This window comes from Prinia subflava, chromosome 2 (genome assembly GCF_021018805.1).
Source record: "Prinia subflava isolate CZ2003 ecotype Zambia chromosome 2, Cam_Psub_1.2, whole genome shotgun sequence".
Taxonomy (NCBI): Eukaryota; Metazoa; Chordata; class Aves; order Passeriformes; family Cisticolidae; genus Prinia; species Prinia subflava.
The window spans coordinates 3,414,258-3,432,058 of NC_086248.1; the positions used below are offsets into that span (position 1 = coordinate 3,414,258).

Sequence of the window (17,801 nt, forward strand, 5' to 3'; positions counted from 1 at the left end):
GGCAGTGTGAAGTGATGATGCTTTGCTGCCTGCAGCCATTGGGGTCCAGCTGTGGTCTCCAGATGCTCTGGGGATGGATCCCTTCCCCACTGCTCGGAGGCCAGCCCTTCTTAGAGAATGACTTTTCCCTTCAAGGCCAGCATTTCTAGAGATCTGCTGGCACTGCCTCTGCCCCATAGGGCTCTGAGGAAGAAAACTTTGGCAAAACAGTTGATGCTGCTGGTTTTGGGCTCCCCTTGCCTGGTGCCAGACCCATCCCTCAGCAGCTGTGGGGCTGGAGCCTGCTGTACAGCCCACACTGCTGGGATGTGCTCCCCAGACACCCAGCATGTCCAGAGCACCATTGTGCTTCCCTGGCCTTCCCCAGCTGAAAAGAAAGGTCTTGGGGCAGACAGGGAATGGATGATGGTGACTGGGCAGGAAGAATTTCCCATGCCAGCATGTCCTTGCAAAGCCCAGGGCAGCATCCATGTGCAGGAGTGAGAAGGGAGTCCCATCCTGTAAGGCAAGAGGTGGAAAATGAAACTATCCAGTTCATATCCAGTTACTTTTGTTGGTGTTTTCTGTTCCCCTTTCTCTGCAGAAGCACTTCTTGTTGCTTAAGTGCTGCTGGGGTTGGAAATGGCAGTGGGGAAGAAACCTCTGGACCGTGCACATGGCTGCCTGAGCCATGCCACAGGAATCTCACTCCTACACCTCCAGAGCATTCTAAACCCCAAAATATCCTCTCCTGAACCTGGGACTCTGGGTGCAATTGAGCAAGCAGCCTTCAGCCCCCAAACAAGGGGCCTGGTGAAATTTTAGAGGGGTGCTAGAGACTCACAGATGCAGAACTCAGCCTTGGCCCTCACAGGGAATGTGTTTTTTCCTGCAGGCTATGACGAGATTTGGGTGTCACCCCCAGTTCCTTGTTTCACTGTACCATCACCTCACTTTCTCATAAGCTGTTTTGTTTTGCTGAAGCCTTGCCTCTCTTCTCTTTTTCAGGAAGGATACATTTCAAACCCCCGGAGTCTGTGGGAAAACTACCCGCATGTTTATCTGCCGTAAGCACTTGTGAGGGCATTTTGTTGTGGGGCTGGCCACTTCCTTCCTCTCCATGGTTTTTGCCTGCTGGGAGTGGGGTGCTGACAGCACAGCACCCTCTGCATGCAGCCTGCAGCAAGAATACTGCAGTGGGAATGGGATATCTCCTTTGTGAGCCTGGGGAGGGTGTTCCAGAGGGTTTCATGAGGAAGGCTCTGTGGGCTTGGTTACTCATCCTGCCTGTTTCCTGCATCACCTTGTAAAGTCTCTTTGCTGTTAATTTTTCACAGCAGAAATGTAGTGGGGGGTGACCCTTCCTTCTTGGTTTTTTACAAAAGTGAGGTTTGCTGAGAGCACAGAGACCACAGCACAAGCATCTGGATAAACTCCATGTGTGGCTCTCTTGGCTCAACAAATAATATCAGCCCTGAAATGATTTCTCCTAAATCCCATGGCTTCCAAACACTGCAGGGATTGCCCAATGCTGCCCTGGCACTTGGGTTCTTGAGATCCTGACATGGTCTAGGCTGGCTCACGTGGTTCCTCCCTGCATTTCAGGTACCAGGTGAAGTTTTTCTACCTGTGCCAGCTGGCTTACTGGCTGCACGCCCTGCCCGAGCTCTACTTCCAAAAAGTCCGCAAGGTGAGAGCCAGGTGGAGGTTTTGGGAGAGGGAGCCCTGGGGGAGGGCAGGTGGAGAGGGCTGAGAGGTTGATTTGGCTTTTCTGCCCCTGCCAGGAGGAGATCCCCCGGCAGCTGCGCTGCATCGCGCTCTACCTGCTGCACATCGCCGGCGCCTACCTGCTCAAGTGAGTCACTCCCCTGCCTCAGCATCCCCTCCCACACCAGGGATTGGGCTGGGCAGCTCCTTTTGCCCTGTAAGTCACCTGGGAATCCTCAGTGGGGTGAGAGGCTTAGAAGGAATAAATGGGATTGTTTCAGTGGAGAGTGTCTTTTTACCCAGGTATATAGGACAAGGGGGAGGGTTTTAAACTAAAAGAGGAGAGATTTGGATATTGGGAAGAAATTCTTGCCTGTGAGGGTGGTGAGGCACTTGGCACAGGTTGCCCAGAGGGTTTCCCATCCCTAGAAGTGTTCAAGGCCAGGTTGGATGGGCATTGGAGCAACCTGGGGCAGTGGAAGATGTCCAGGGCAGGGGGTTGGAATGAAATGATCTCAAAAGTCCCTTCCCACCCAAACCATTCTCTGATAAAAAGCAGAGCAGCTTTGCCAGCCATAGGGGTTTGTGTTGGATACATCCTAGCTCTGCTAATGTTTTGGACTGTGTTGATGGTTTGTAGACAGGGATTTCCCCTCTTGCAGTCCTGCCCCCACTGCTGCACAGAAGTCTGGCTTTGGGCTGGTGCTGCAGCTCCTGGACAGCAGGGCCGAGGTTCTAGCTGGTTTTGAAGGCTGAAGGATGAAGGCTGACCAGCCCAGTGATGCTTTTTTCTTCCTCTTCCCTGCCAGCTTAACCCGCTTGGGGCTGATCCTCTTGCTGCTGCAGTACTTGGCCGAGTTCTTCTTCCACATAGCGCGGCTGGTTTACTTCACGGATGAGAACAACGAGAAGCTGTAAGCAGGGACCTGCCCGTGGCACCCATCCTCCTTTGGAGCCCAGGAGAGCCTGGAACTTGCTCTCCCCCCCCGGCTCAGCACTGGGGCTGCTCCTGCCCACACCTCTGCTTGCCCTCCTGCAGGTTTAACGTCTGGGCCGTCGTGTTCGTGGTCACCAGGCTCTTCACCCTCACCTTGTACATCCTGGTCATCGGCTTCGGGCTGCCGCGCGTGGAGAGCCAGGCCCTGGACCCCGAGAGAGGGAACTTCTTCAGCTTCCTCTTCAACAATGTTCTCTTCAGGTAGGAATGTCTCCTGTGTCTTCCTTGGCTGTGTTACCTCAGTGTGGGTTTTGCTGAGTTTGGAAATCATGGCATACCAGAATGGTTTGGGTTGGAAGGGACCTTAAGGATCATCTCGTTCCAACCCCTGCTGTGGACATGGATACCACCATTAGACCAGGTGGCTCCAAGCTCCATCCAAATGGGATCCAGACAGTGGGGATCTGATCCTGATTCCATTTAGAGAAGATCTTAGTGAGCTGAAGGTTCGTGAAAGAAGCAAGGAGGAGTTTAAAGGCTACACAGAGCCAAAATAGAGGGGAAAAGTCAGGAAATAAGTGTTCATCAAGTGAATTCATAAAGTGCAAGCCTATCTTGGAGAAATGCTTGTAGGCTTTCCCTGTTATACCTGTAAGTGCATTTACATGGATGTGTACAAGGAAAAGGCATTTTCCCTTCTGCTTGGCCGTGTTTTGCTGCCCATTGATGTGGGAAGCAGAGGGTGGAATGAGCTCCTCATGCCTTGCAGTCTGTCAGGTCTGGGAGCCTTTGTCACCCTTGCAGCAGCTGTGGGTTCAGTTCACAATTTGCTAGGCATGGTCATTCCCAAGCTTTTTGAAGCCAAGGACTGCTGGCACACTTGAGGATTTGAGGGTCTTTCTTACCTCCCTTCCACCTTTTAGATCATCCTGGGGCATCGTTCCTTGACTGTGCCACGTTGTGTTTTGGGCAGAGCTGGTTGAGATGATCCTGTTCATCCATTCTTGCCCTAAAGCTGAAAGAATCAACAAATCAGAACCTGAGGGCTTTATAGTGTGGAGGGAAAGGAAGGTGGCTGCTCTGGGCTTGGGGGTGGCCGAAAGGAGAGATGGTGGCTGGAGGTGATCTGCCACATGGGGGGACCTCGGCCACCAGCCCCGGTTCCGGGGGCAAGGCCGGGCTGGGGGTGGCCTCGCTGCTGTGTTCTCAGCCTGCCTCTTCTCCGCCCCTGGCAGAATGAGTGTGCTGCTGTTGGTGTGCCTCTTCCAGGCCTCGGTGATGTGGCGCTTCATCCACTTCCAGCTGCGGCGCTGGAGGGAGTACTGGCACGAGCAGAGCAGTCGGAAGCGAGCCGCCGCCGCCGCCGGCACCAAGCAGCAAAGCAAGCCGCTCAAGAGGGACTCGGGTGAGCGCAGGGAGGGTGGCACTGTGGGGGTGTCAGTCCTGGGGTTCAGCGTCCCCCAGCAGCTGCTGCCCGTGCAGGCTGTCCCCAGCAGTGTCCTGATGTCATGGGGGTTTCCCCATCCATGTCTGTGGGCCAGTCCTGAGAGGATAAAGGGTTTGCTTTGTGCAAGGGACAAAGTTTCTTTCTGCACGGAATCACAGAATGGTTCAGGGTGGAAAAGACCTCTGAGATGATGGAGTCCAACCTTTGACCAATCACCGTGGTGTCAACCAGACCAGAGTGCTGAGTGCCACTTCCAGTTTTTCCTTGGACACCTCCAGGGCTGGTGACTCCAAACGTCCCTGAGCAGCCCATTCCAATGTTTAATCACCCTTTCTGTGAGGAAGTTCCTTCTAATGTCCAACGTGAACCTCCGTATGTGGCAGCTTGAGGCCATTTCATCTTGTCCTGTCCCATGTTCCCTGGGAGCAGAGCCCCACCTGGCTGCACCCTCCTGTCAGGGAGGTCAGGAGAACAACAAGGTCCCTCCTGAGCCTCCTTTTCTCCAGGTTAAACATCCCCAGCTCCCTCAGATTCCTCTGTAGACCCCTGACCAGCTCCACGTCCCTTTGTTGCCATCCCCAGGTTACCATGAAAACGGAGTGGTGAAAGCAGAGAACGGAACCTCACCTCGCACCAAGAAGCTCAAGTCTCCGTAGAAGCCCAGGGTTGTTTCCTGGGGAGGAGGGTGAGATACCAGGACTGAGCAGCCCCTCCTCCTGCGCCTCACGAGCGGCGTCTTGAAAGGCTCGGAATCATCTTCCCAAGGTGTCTCTTGCTCTCCTCCCTCCCTCCCTTTCTTGCTCTCATGAACCATTTGCAATAAAACCAAAAAGGTCCCTTTCCTGTTCTCCCACCCCCCTCATAGGAACCTTTTCCAGCCCTCCTGGTTTTGCCTTCCTTTGTTTGATCGTAAACCAGCGTGCATTTTTTTTGCCTTTTTTTTTTTCTTTTCTATTTTTGTGTTCGGTTATTTTGGTTAATGGTTACAAATGTATCATAGATGGTTCCAAACAATCCTTTTTTCTCCTACAGCATGTTCCTCCCCTCTCTTCATGGTGCTTCCCTGAGCCCCTGGGACAGGGCCACGACAGCTTGAAGGCACCAGATGTGTGTTATGGGATCAGATTCCTGGGGGAATGTGCTGGGGCTGGGAGATCTGAGGCTCAGGGGTGCTCTCAGGTGGGATGGGCCACATCTGGCCAGCACTCAGCAGGATGGTGATGCTGCAAAGAGAGACCAGGGTGTGATGGAGGAAGCTCAACCCTGTCTTGTCTCCTGGTGGACCTCTGGTTAACTGGGGTTTTCTGAACCCTGCTTTTGAGGATTTTCCAGAGCTGGGCAGCAAAGAAGGGAGAGAACTTCCCTCTTCATATGGAAGGTCCACCTCCTAGCTTTTGTTTGCCCCAGCAGGGTTTCTTTTGGCTGCCCTGTGGTTGTTCTGGGCCTCCCAGCCCCAAGAGCTGGGCCCAGGGCTCTGCAGCTCTCAGAGTTTTGTTATGGGGCAGCAGCATCCTCAGTTCCACGTGAATCCTTGGGGCCTGCCCCGCTCTGAGCGCTGGCCTGGCTCCTGTCAGCCCAGGCTCTTTGCCAGCTTGTCTGTGCCTCGTGGACCTGGTGTTTTGGTTGCCCATCACTATCTCCAGGTGATGAACTGTTTGTTGCAAAGGGTTTTTGCATCAGTGGGATTATGCCCCTCATGCTGTCACCTCAGCCTTCCTTGTCCCTACCGTACCAGTCCAGCCATTGGCAGCCACCAGCTTCACTCTTTGTTTCCAAAGGATACAGTGCTTGTATCCACCCAAGGTGCTATCAAATCCAGGGTTTCTTCCAAAAATCCTAGCCCCTTCATCCCTTTCTGAGCTGTGAATGAGACAACAGGGAAGGAAGGGGAAGGAGGCCAGGGCTGCAAGGAGCAGCTTGCATTTTAGGAACAAGCCTGGCTTGTGACACGTAGCTGTTGGCAGATGGAATTGTCTCGAATCTACCTCAGAGGCCATCTGTTGCTGCAGACCACTTTCCCTTCTTGCTCCTGCCCGCTGCCACCTCCACGTGCTGGCAGGAGATTTTGTGGAAAGCCACGTCCCACCAGCTTGATCCCTCGCTGACTCTGCTGGGGAGCAGCACCTGCTTGGGGTTTCATGGGTCAGTGCCATCTCACTGGGCTTCTTTTTAGGGTGCCATGGCAGACCAGATTTGGCAGGTGAGCAGTAGTGGCACCTCTGTCCCCACACTTTCCCCTGGGGCAGTTCCTGAGCTGGGCTTTGCTGTTGGTGCCTCTTGTGCAGCGAAGTCGGCCGTAGCTTTAGTTCTGCTTCACCACGGCAGGAGCAGGGGACTCGTGGTGTGTCCCCTTGGCTGGGTGAGGACAGGGACACACAGCTGGGATGCTCTTCTTGTGCAGTGCAGGACTGATCCTTGGTGTGTCCCTGGCTCAGCCCTTGGGGACATCTGAACTCCGGATCTCTCTGAGTGCAATTCCAGCTGGAGGCTGGTGCTGTTGTCCCTCGCGCCACTCGTGTTTTGAGGAACGGGTGACAGTTGATTTTCTGCCCCTCTTTGAGTTGAGTTGGGTTTTTTCCCATTTATCTGGTTGTCTTTTGTCCTTTCCTCCTCCTCTCCTTGTTGAGGAGGCACTGGAGGGAGAAAACATGCAGGGACATGAGAACATTTGGTCAAATTCCGCTTGTTCCTCAATCCCTCCAACATTTGAGTGTCAGGTGAGATACTGGCAGGAGAGGGCTTTCCCCGTTTTCAGGGGAGCCGGGGAAGGAGGCTGGAGCAGAGCCCTTGGTGGTCCCTTGCCATTGCTCCTTGTAGCCTTGCTGGGAGGGTAAGACACTTTTTTGGCTCAGAGGCAGCAACAGGACCCGCAGTGCAGCGTGAAAAGAGCTTTATGTTGGGGAGGACATGGAAAAGGTCTGGTGTGAGAGGTTTTTCCTTTCTCCTGCCTCTTCCCATCCCCTGCCATCCACTGCCAGTGCCCTCCAGGAGTGGCTGCTGCCTGGCACCTCCCCAGAGCCTTGGCCAGGCCTTTCCGCAGCGCTGGTGCCTCACAGCAGCCGAGCTGCTGACTCTTTTAGCAGGTGACACATAGAGGTCCCCAAAAACATGTCTGCTGCATGATTCCTCCTCCTGCCTGCTTGGCTTCAGGCAGCTTTTCCACTTGCACAATCCTCTCTCTTCCTACAGTAGCTGGTGATGCTTTGTATCACAAGTGCCTTATGTTGTAGCCTCTCTGTGCACTATGCCAGTAGCTGAACACCCTCTTTTGTTACTACGTATGTGCAACATATGCTACATTTAAGTGGTTTTTGTTTTCTTTTTGGTAGAGCTACCTGGAAAAGGGACATTTGTTTTTGAAGCATTTCCATGTGTTCTTTTTATGATTTTGGTTTTTTAAACCTATAGATGATGGGGCTTTTTTTTTTTTTTTTAGCCCTCACTCTGTATTTAGAAATCCCCATTTTTCTGTTAGACTCAAACCTGGCAGGTGGGGATTTTTTTTTGAGCTGAGCCTTTCTTGTGAGGCAATATCCACTGCAATCCCCTCTCCCTTGGAGGGGCTGCCATGGGCTGCTCCTATCTCTGTGTTGTAGTGCAAGCACAATCCCTGGGCTGCAAGCCACAGTAACTGCTCCTGTATCCGTGTCATTCCTCAGCAGATCCAGCCTTCCTTTCAGCCCAAAGAGCTTTTTCTTGGAGCATTTTCATTGCAAGCCCTTAGTGGTCAGTCTGTCCTTGGCTGCTCTGCCTATGAAATTCCACGAGCTCACTTCCCTTTAGTGGATGCCCTTCTCATGCCCCATCTTGTGAAGCCCTGTGTTATCTGCAGAAAACATGATTGAGGTTGGAAAATGTCTCCAAACTTGTCAAAGTCTAGCCTTTAATCCAACGCCAAGATCCAGCTCTGAGCAGGAGCTCTTGTCCACCACAGTGCAGAAGGTGATGGAGATTATCCAAAAGTTCCAGTGGGATATGATTGCTTGCACCCTTCCTGTGGACTTGGGGCTGCTTTAGTAGTCTGTGTCCATTATCCAGCCTAAGGTGGTCAGGAGTTGAGCAGCCTGTGGTTTTTGGGGTGTAGTGTTTTCCTGTCCTAGCCTAGAAGAGCTGTGAAATACCAGCACTAGTTCTCTCTTCTCGTCTTAGGTAGTTGGAGAAGGAGCTTGGGAAGAGAAGGGGGTGGAGGAAGAACAGATGTAGCATTTCACATACAGTTTTTGAGTGACTCTTACATTATGGGGCATTACAGTCGTGTTTTGTCTTGTTGTTGTTGTTGTTTAGGATTCTTTCTTCTTACTCATGATCTTTGGGTTAGTAGTAGCCAAGTTCCAGTTCCTCTGTAGGTCCCCTTACCTTCAACTCAGTGTTTTAAAAGGTATTTCTGGGAAGAGTGGCCACTCTGGGATGTCTCTTCCTTGCCTCCAAGTGACTCTGGGAGCTTGGAGCCGCCCTGTCTTTGCTGCGGTGCCTGGGGGTTCACAGCAGCCTCAGGCTCTTGGTCCAGGGACCCCAGATTGTGTCAACAGTGGATGGAGATGATGGGGTTTGATTTACAGCCTTCTGAGAAACTTCATGGGGGATGGAAGGGTGGTTTAGTAGGTTTTATGCCCAGCAATGTTCCTCCTCCTTGGAGCTGTGTGTGGGGTTTTTCTGGGAAGAACGGCTGTTGGAGAAGCCAGACAGAGATGTGTAGTTTTTACTCGGAAATGTTGAACTCAACTGATCAACAAAGGAACTCGAGGAAAAATTCTGTTCTTCCATATTTATGCTTTAGTGCAAATTTCCTGATTTTGGAGGGGGTGGGGGGAATTAACAGTCTCTGGTATTTTATCCCATTTGTTTCATTCTTCCTGTCACTTCAGTTTTTGTACGGATTTTGTTTGTTGTTGTTTGTTGTTCAATGACTTTTGTGATAAACTCAGCAGAAGTATTTTTCTCAAATAAATAAATAAACAAAAGGCATAGATTCTTCCAGTGCTGTTTCCACTGATGCTTTATTATTGCCAAGCATGTGGCAGGGACATCTTCCACTACCCCAGGTTGCTCCAAGCCCCATCCAGCCTGGCCTTGGACACTTCCAGGGATCCAGGGGCAGCCACAGCTTCTCTGAGCAAGCTGTGCCAGGGCCTCCCCACCCTCACAGGGGAGAATTTTTTTTCCCAATATTCAATCTAAATCTACTTTCTTTCAGTTTAAAGCCATTCCCCCTTACCCTGTCACCCCAAGCCCTTGCAGCTGGGATTCATCTTCCCACATTTCCCATGTCCACAGCATGGGCAGCTGCTCCAGAGTTCATTATTCGTGGCAGTTTTCATCAGAGGGAGTGGAGGATAAGGGTATTTGTAGGAGATGATTTATCTGATGTGGTTTAGGCACATACTTTTGTGAGCTATATTGTATATTTGGTGCAGCTGGCCCCAGGCACACGACATCACTTGGCTGAGGGTTAGGTTACGGTTTCATAGCCTGTGCAGAAAAGAGTTTCTGACTTTCTACAGCTCAATATCATCTGTAAGTTTTTGGTCTCTTGAAATCCGAGGGGGACCAGAGATCCCTGGAATGATCCTTGGTCGGGGTGAGCAGCAGCACAAAACAGGCCCAGAAGAGAAGAGCAGTGACCTTTCCAAACAAGGGGAAACAGGAGGGAGCTGCCATGTGGAGACTCTCAGCTGTCTGAGGGGAAGTGGGAATCCACGGTGCAAAAGCTGCTTTAAAGCAGCATTTTCTTCCAAGAGCTTTGTTCTCTGTGTGTGTGTGACAGCTGCCTTTTCTGTGTGCTCCATGGCAACACCTGGCAGGTGTCACTTGGGGTGAGAAGGCTCCTGCCACGTCACCTTCACGGGGAGATGAGCAATGTGACTCTAAGAGGAGCACGAGTGTCAGAGCTCTATTGCTGTGCCAGCTGCCCGTGTTCTCCTTTCCTTGGACACCTGACAGGTGGAAAAGGTGGGTTTAGATGGGATCTCAGTCCTAAAACCCCTCTCCCAACTTCTTGTTCAAAATGCAGAGCTGCTGTCAGCAGATTTGTGTCCGGATAACCAAACTCACCACCATCACCCTGTCTTGAGTAGAACCAGAATCACAATTTGTGGGTTTCCCCTAATTTTAATCCTTAGCTATTCCAGCCAATCTATTTAAAACAGACTTTTTAACACTTCTATAGCAAATACAGTTTTATTGCCATTTTAGTAACAAACTGGCAGTCTTCACTACTTGAAGGTGAAAGGCCCATCTGAGAGAAACCTGGAGTGATTTTCATTCCAGGTTCCAGAGAGCTTTAGCTCTCTAAAGTACTGCACTAAAAGGTTGAGAAAGCAGAAGAACCTGACTTTGGTTCTCAGATTGGTTTTTTTCTCCTCTAAGTTTCATTTCAACATCCAGAAGTTGTGAGGTTGAGTTTGGGGGTGGCTAAAAGGGCAGGAAGGGGTTAGGAAGGAAAAAAAAAATCACAGCTGTGTCTGTGAAAAGGGGAGGGAGAGTGAAACAAGGGCGAAACCCAGAACATCCTTTTTGAAGTACAATGTCTTCAAGGCAGCAGAAAATTTCTTTGCTGGTCCTGTCCTTCAGCTTCTGGGAAGAGATTACTGGGGAAGGCTAGAAGGAAGTCACGGTAGTTTACCTTGTCGTCATCACAGGAACAGTAGTCAATCAGCTGTGGGGACAAAAAACACAGCAAACACCATAAAGAGCTGGAAAAAGCAGCAAAATTTGGGTTGTTTTTAGGGGAAAGTGGCCAGAGTTCTCTTTGTGTGATACAGCAGATGTTATTCCCCCAGTTGGATTTCCCCATCCTGGTGGTCCTGACTCACAGGTAAACTTGGAATCATAGAACCATTAAGGATTGAAAAGACCTACAGGATCATCAAGTCTGACCTTTAGATCATCAAGTTCGACCATTTAAGGATGGAACTCGATGATCTAAAGGTTGGACTTGATGGTCTAAAGGTTCAAGTCCAACCTTGAATGCTTATAGATGACACTAATCTATGCAAGGAGAAGAGTTAAAGTGTTTAATACTGATTTTCTTCTGGGCCTCACCAGAGTGGCAACAGAGCCACAAAATACAAAGCGTGGCCACAGACTGAGATGGGCCACAGGAAATCTTGCAGAAATCCCTGCCAAAATTGGAGTGGGGGCAGTGTGTATGAACAGTCACTGTTCCCTGGTGTCACTTTGGTGTGTGCACATGGCATAAAGGAGAGACACAGATAATTGAGCTCGGGGACAGCCCCACTAATGAGCCAGTTCTGGTGTCCATGCCTGACCCTGCATTGTGTTACAGAGCCACAGCCTTTGTGTGCTTCAGGGGAAGAAAGAAGGCTTTTGTTTCTTTAATTGCATAACTAATCTCCTTCTGACACCCAGCGAGATGGAAAAGGTCTAATATCACAATTCCTTGAAAGGCTTCCTCTTCCCCTTGTCGCCTGGAGACAGATTCTCTGGGGTTTGCTTCAGTGACTGACAGCTGTGCTCCTCTCCAGGCAGTGAACTCTCTGCCATATGTTTAATTTATAGCCCTGCCATGCTTCCCAGGGCTCTGGGAACACTGGGATTAAGATTTCAGGAGAGGAGATGGATGTTTTTAGTGCATACATCCTAGACTGGGGCTCAAACGTGGGAGTTCAGCTTCAGTTGTCACAAGTTCTCCACATAAATTTAGGAATGTTACTTCTCTCCCACTCTCAAAGCAGGGAGAGCAGTGGAGCAGGGATTGTCACCTCACTGTAAATTCCTCAGGGCAGTGAGCTCTGATGAACTCTGGCACAGCAAAGCCCTGGGTGCTTGTCAGGGCCTTTATTCATCCCACATTCAGAGACACAAATCCCCTGCCCATGCACCTTCCCAACCATGGCTGTGATGCTCACAGTTGGCTGCTTTAGAAAAGTTTTTATTTTAACAGGGGAAATAACTCCCTCTGATTTTTAGATTTCTCTAAAGTCTGAGTCCCCCTTTATTGGCCACTAATCTACTCCTATCCCATGATGCTGAGGAAACATCCTTGCCAGTCATGTTCCTGAAAGGATCCTCCTCCATCCTCACTGCAGGAATTTTTCCCTCAGTTTTCCTCACATTTTCTGCTTTGCACATGGAGGCTGTGATCTCCATGAGCTGTTTGTTGTTCACAGTGCCCAGGAAGTATTAACCAGGGCATTATGATTCTAAAATAATAATAATAATAACAACAATAACAATAACAATAACAATAACAATAATAATAATAATAATAATAATAATAATAATAATAATCCAACTTGGTTCTTAGACCTTCATTTCAGCTGCTGGTAAATCAGAATGTCTCTAAGCTTTCCTAAGGCACATTCCTTGAACACCTCAGTGTCACCTCTACTCAATCCAGCTGTGCTTAAGCCATCACAGGCAGTCCAAGCTCTGCAGGAGCCTATCCCTGATCCTGTCATGATTCCTGATCTCTATCACAATACACAACCTCTTCTACCCATCCAAGATCTGAACCAGCAGGAATTTTCACACATTAAGGTGCAGCCAAACGTGGGGAGCATCCTGGATCACATTTTTACCCTTTCCTTGGAGGACAGCAATTATTATCTCCTCTGAGACACAGGCTCAGCCCAACAGCTCAGTTTTTCTAAACTGGGACTCTCTTCTCTTGCCCTTTTCTTGATTTTGTTCCCCTTTGAGGGCTAGAGTAGCTGGTTAGGGTTGGTTTTTAGAAGAGATCTTTTGCAAGAGCCATAGGAGGGGAATTCCACATGGACAGCACCCCTTCCATCTGACCTTTTTAAGTAGAATGGTGCTGGATGGGATGTTGAACCTGTCACAAATATTTAAAAATCTTGTTTTATCCAGGAAGCCAGAGCCCTCCTTGTCAAAATGATGAAATGTCTCATGAAACTGCCTGGTATTGAAGGGCTGTCGGAGCTTCAGTTCTTTCTGGACCTCCACAATTAAATCATCCAGGTCCTTCTTGGGGATGCCACTGTAGAAGAAAGGAATAACAGGATTTCATATAAAAACTCATTTTGGCAGCCTTGCTGTGACACTTGAGTGAAAAAGGAGCATTTCCCTGTGTGCTCCACAGTGTCAGAAACTGGGAAACTTGAGTTTCAAACACAGCCATGATATAACTGCCTCCAAACCATGTTCTGAGGTGACAGGGTTGTTACTGGGTCACACAAACTGGGCCCAGACAGCAAAAAGGAGGATATCTAGTCTAGGCTAGACCTATCTGGTCTAGGCTCTGATGGGCTGATAAGCAAAGAAAGAATAAATGCCCAAAAAAAAGACTCCCCCCACCACCTGCAGAGCCTGCAACCATCAAGCAGCTCAAGTTGGCCACATCCGTTACAGTGAACTGATGCCTTTTGGGAAAAGATGTGTCCCCCATCTCTGGAAGTGTTTAAGATCAGGTTGGACAGGGCTTGGAGCAACCTGGGATAGCAGAAGGTGTCCCTGCCCATGACAGGGGTTGGACTGAGCTCATCTTTAAACTCCTTCCAACCCAAGCCATTTTGTGATTCTATGATTTTGGCTGGAAGTCTTGAACTTCTTGAACTCAGGCTCGGTGCTGTCACCACTTCTCTGTCTCTGCTGCTGAGCCAGAGCTGTCTCAGGAGGTTTTGGGAACAGCAGCAGCCACAACATTTTACTGTACACACTTCACACCCTCTGATGTGCCCAAACAGCCTCTTGGAGCTGAACCACCAGCAGAGCAGGAGGCTGGAGCCCAGAGAGGCTGCTGAAAATGCCCTTAGCTGTCAACTCTGAGTCTTATTTAGCCCCACCACCCCATTCTTTGTAGCTACCTGCTGGTAGTCTCCACCACCACCTTCCGTGGGAGGAAATGATCCCTTATGGATTGCACTGTTGCTGCAGGGAAACTCTCTGCATGTCTCTCCAAATAATTCAGCACATATTCATCAGCATCAATGATCACAAACCTGTGGCCAAACACTGGGGAAGAAGCATTAAAGAATTAGTGTGACCTGTGTTTCAGCATGGATTAAAGTAATTTCTTCACCCAGGAGGGAGCAGGATTCCTCTCCTGTGGCTGGGCTCAGTTTTGAGCCAGCTCTGCTACTTGTTTCACTTCTTGAAGTAAGAATAATTTCACTGATTGAAAAGTTTAAACATTGACAGTAACAATGTTCTATCAATGTACACCAGCTGCTGATCTGGAAACTCAGAAGTGATGAGACCCAGAAGCAGGACATTTCTCAAGAGAGGGAAGGGATGTGCACTGCCCATGCAATAAATGACATATCAGAGCAGAGTGTTATAAATTTTTGGATTTTACCTTCAATTGTAGAACCGATGGTGAAGTCAGAGGGCTCATAGTATATGGGATTCTCTGGAATAGACCCTGGCTTGGTAACTTTGGTCCTTTTTAGGTATTTGCCTCCAGGGATGCCAGAGTTTTTGACTGGGGGTTCATAGATGCTGATCGTGTCATCAGAGAGGAAATAGGAGAGGATGAAACGACGATTTTTGTCCTCAGGCACTGGTGATTCCTACAGCAAAGGCAGCAGGTTTAGAACAGAGCATTTGAACCAGGTTCTCCTTGCTAGGCTGCTTAGGAGTACCCAGTAACCCACTCATAAGCACCCAGAGCCCAGAGCTTTTTTATAGCTGACTAAACAAAGCACTTGATGTGCTGACATAGTGTAGCAAAGCACTAGACAGCACTTAGGATCTGAATTTCAAAGGTTACTTGCTTTACTCAAGCCACTGAAGCAGAATCTGGGCTGAAGTTACCAAGTATATTCAGTGTTTCCATAGCCTGAGTAATCCAAGAGAAAGGAATATCCTATATGGAATGATCCATCCCAGAGAGGCTGTTAAATTCAGATTTAAATTGCACTTTTCATTATGCTGAGTGCCTGAGAGAGGCTGCTGCTGTTTCAGCTCTTAGTCACAGGAAGTCACTCCCCTGACACACCAGTGGATTTACTTGCTTAGTTGAAAGCTAAGTGGATCTTAACTCCTCAGCTGTGACCTTTAGGGAACTCCTGCACAATGGGGAAAAGAAACCAGCCCTTATCCACCCGGAGTGTTTGGAGAGGGCAGGCACAAGGCAGCACAGGAAATGCCATTGCTGCTGCTGCAAGTGCCAGAGGCTCCTCGCATAAACCAGCTGTAAAGCTGGCACAAAGGCCAGGGCCTGGGTGCTGGTGTGGGTGGAAAACACCATCCTCATGGATTTTCCAGCTTCTACTCTGGCATTTGGCTGCTCTGCTAGGACAGCTCCTTGCTGGCTGCTGCATCCAGGACCTGCCTGAGAAGGACAGGGGCTGGAGCCAGCAGCAGAGGTATCAAGCACTGGCTGGTGGCAGTGGTGGCAGGGCAGGCAGGGGCACAGTGCCCAGTGCAGGCTGCTTCAGCCAGGGCCATCTGCCACGTAGCAGTGGCAGAGGGAGTTTTCCATAAATGGCTGTGGGTTTGTAGCAGGTCTGGTTTGTACTTTCTGGCCTTATTTTTATATATTTTTTTCTAGTTTTGTGAGCTGCCAATTGTCACAGCAAGCACACAATAACCCCATGGCAGCCCCCCAGGGACACTCTCGTGTTGGCTGTCGAGCTCTTTTCCCACTGGCACAAAGGAGAGTTTGCCAACAGCCTTGTCTGGGCAGCTGCTCCTCCCATCCTCCTGGCACTGTTCCACCAAGGAAAAACACTTACCAGGGCCACCTGGTACCTCAGGACCTTGAGACTATTCTCCAGCATCTTAATGATATCCTTCCGTGGAGGCTTTGGAAACAGACTGAGGCAGTTCTGCAGAGAGTCTTCAGGGATGCCAAAACCATTATAGGGAGGAATTACCTGCATCCAGAGGAGACATCAACCATAAACAGCTGCAGCTACGAACAAGACAAAGTTTACAACATTTAGCAAAGCCCATCAGATTTGGAAGGAAACATTCTGCCACCAGGTAGCAAGAGCTGTGACATCCCGCCCAGTAGACATGGATGATACCAGCCTGGCCATGTGTTGTATTTATTGAAAACATAAGAGGATTAAGCAAATCTGAAACTCAGAAAGCCAGGCAATTTCACTGAATTAAAAGGTTATGGCTATATTAAAAAACCATAGAATGTTTGGGGTTGAAAAGGACCCTAAAATCATCTAGTTCCAACAAAACCTTCCTGTGCACAGGAACTCAGCCATCGAAGGTTACACTGGTAACCTAATCCCCATCATTCCTGTGGGGATGCCACAACTCCAAATCATTTCTAGGCTCAGTTTGGGAGGTAACAAGGGCTGTGACCATCCTCAGCAGGCAGTTTGAACTTGGCAACACTGTTTTGGAGAGTGAGGAAGAGTTCAGTAGTACGAGTGCAGCCAGGCTTTCATTTTTATATCAGTTATGACCATTCTTGCCTTGTCTTTTTCAAGTTACTTGATATTTTTCTTGAAGCTGAACTTGTTTTCTACAGGTTCTTACTAAGTTGAACCTCTGCTATAAGAGCTTGCACCAACTGCTTCCTTTCCTCCCTACTTTTGGAAATTGTTTGCAGTACCTGTGGAACTTTTTCGAGTGGTTTCTTATTTACATCCACTGGCTGGAAGTCTGTGATGCCATATTTTTCACGATAGAAGTCCTGGGTGAACTTGTCACAGTCATAGATGAAGAAGGTGCGTCCAAGGAGTGTGACAGTTTTGCCAATACCAAAATCTTTGGGTGAATACCACTCTTGCACCTCGTGGTCAGTGATCTCCAGCACACAGCTTGGGAAGTTCTCTTAAAGACAAGGGAGCATAAAGGAAGGAAAAATAAATTAATCAGGGAGATGTTAACATTTCCTAGTGAAAAGAGATTAAAAAGCAAGGCGTATAAATAGTTACAAGGAGATGCTGGCACTGCTGTCCTGCCACTATTTCCCAAAAGAGAAACAATTTAGTGACCAGCTGAAGAACTTCTTTTTGACCATGAAATAATGACACCTTAGCACAGATGGATGAGCCAATCTGAACTTACTGTTCTTGTCCACAAAGATTTTGGGCAAGCGCTGGCGTCTCATCAGCACCGGGAATGGGTCTCTGCCATCATTTCTCTTGTGGACTTCCCGAACCTCCACCGTGTCATCTGCCAGGAAGTAATGGATGATGCAGGGGTGGTGATCACCAAAGGCACAGTTGGTGTCATCCCATATGGCATAGAAGCGAAGCACCTGGTGGAGAGAAAAAAAAAGCAGACAAACATGGATCAGAACCATCTTTTGGTACCACAGAAATCAAACTCATCACACTGAGATGCTCAAGAGCTCCCCAAGGCTGAGCTCCTGAAGAGGCAGGAGAGACAAAGGGAGGATGTAGTCAGAGCAAGGGGCATTTGTGATTGTCTGAAATTGTCTGCTCTGGCACCTGGCATCAATATTTTTGGGGAGGAGAGGAGTTGATGCAGCAAGACCATTCCTGATAGAACTACATCTGGCTGCTAAATTCCAGAGGCAGGTGGCTTATCTCATCCCAACAGACAGCAAGAGAGTAATGGATGATATTGAGCACAGACTCTGCAATCCAAAGAGGAGCTGTTTACAAGGCACAAAGCCCAGAAAAAAAAAATTGTTTCTCACTAAAGCCAAGAAAGGAGCAAATCTGGAGTCTGTTCAGCAGACTGAGACAATTTAGAATGAGTGAGGTTACAGACACTTACAGGACCTGGGTTTCAACAGCACATACTATAATCACAGAATCTTTTAGGTTGGAAGATCATTGAGTCCGACCTCTGACTGTCCCCCACCTTGTCACCCAG

The 17,801-nt window shown here is 49.2% G+C and overlaps 2 protein-coding genes across 3 annotated transcripts in view; one reads left to right on the forward strand and one right to left on the reverse strand.

Moving 5' to 3' along the window:
• Nucleotides 1-9,047, forward strand: part of TRAM2 (translocation associated membrane protein 2) — a 23,554-nt gene extending 14,507 nt beyond the window's left edge. Inside the window, exons 5-11 of the mRNA XM_063423405.1 lie at nt 988-1,046; nt 1,585-1,669; nt 1,764-1,834; nt 2,496-2,600; nt 2,726-2,884; nt 3,859-4,028; nt 4,653-9,047. Coding sequence (XP_063279475.1) covers nt 988-1,046; nt 1,585-1,669; nt 1,764-1,834; nt 2,496-2,600; nt 2,726-2,884; nt 3,859-4,028; nt 4,653-4,726 — 723 coding nt within the window. The 3' untranslated portion in view covers nt 4,727-9,047. The remainder of the gene's footprint in view (nt 1-987; nt 1,047-1,584; nt 1,670-1,763; nt 1,835-2,495; nt 2,601-2,725; nt 2,885-3,858; nt 4,029-4,652) is intronic.
• The window catches only part of EFHC1 (EF-hand domain containing 1), a 20,942-nt gene continuing 10,324 nt past the window's right edge, over nt 7,184-17,801 (reverse strand). For both annotated transcript variants that reach the window (XM_063423400.1, XM_063423392.1), the window contains 7 exons: nt 17,025-17,217; nt 16,567-16,787; nt 15,728-15,868; nt 14,347-14,560; nt 13,856-14,003; nt 12,828-13,029; nt 7,184-10,725 (listed from right to left, as the gene is read on the reverse strand). In XM_063423400.1, the coding sequence (XP_063279470.1) occupies nt 10,600-10,725; nt 12,828-13,029; nt 13,856-14,003; nt 14,347-14,560; nt 15,728-15,868; nt 16,567-16,787; nt 17,025-17,217 (1,245 nt within the window). In that variant the 3' untranslated portion in view covers nt 7,184-10,599. The remainder of the gene's footprint in view (nt 10,726-12,827; nt 13,030-13,855; nt 14,004-14,346; nt 14,561-15,727; nt 15,869-16,566; nt 16,788-17,024; nt 17,218-17,801) is intronic.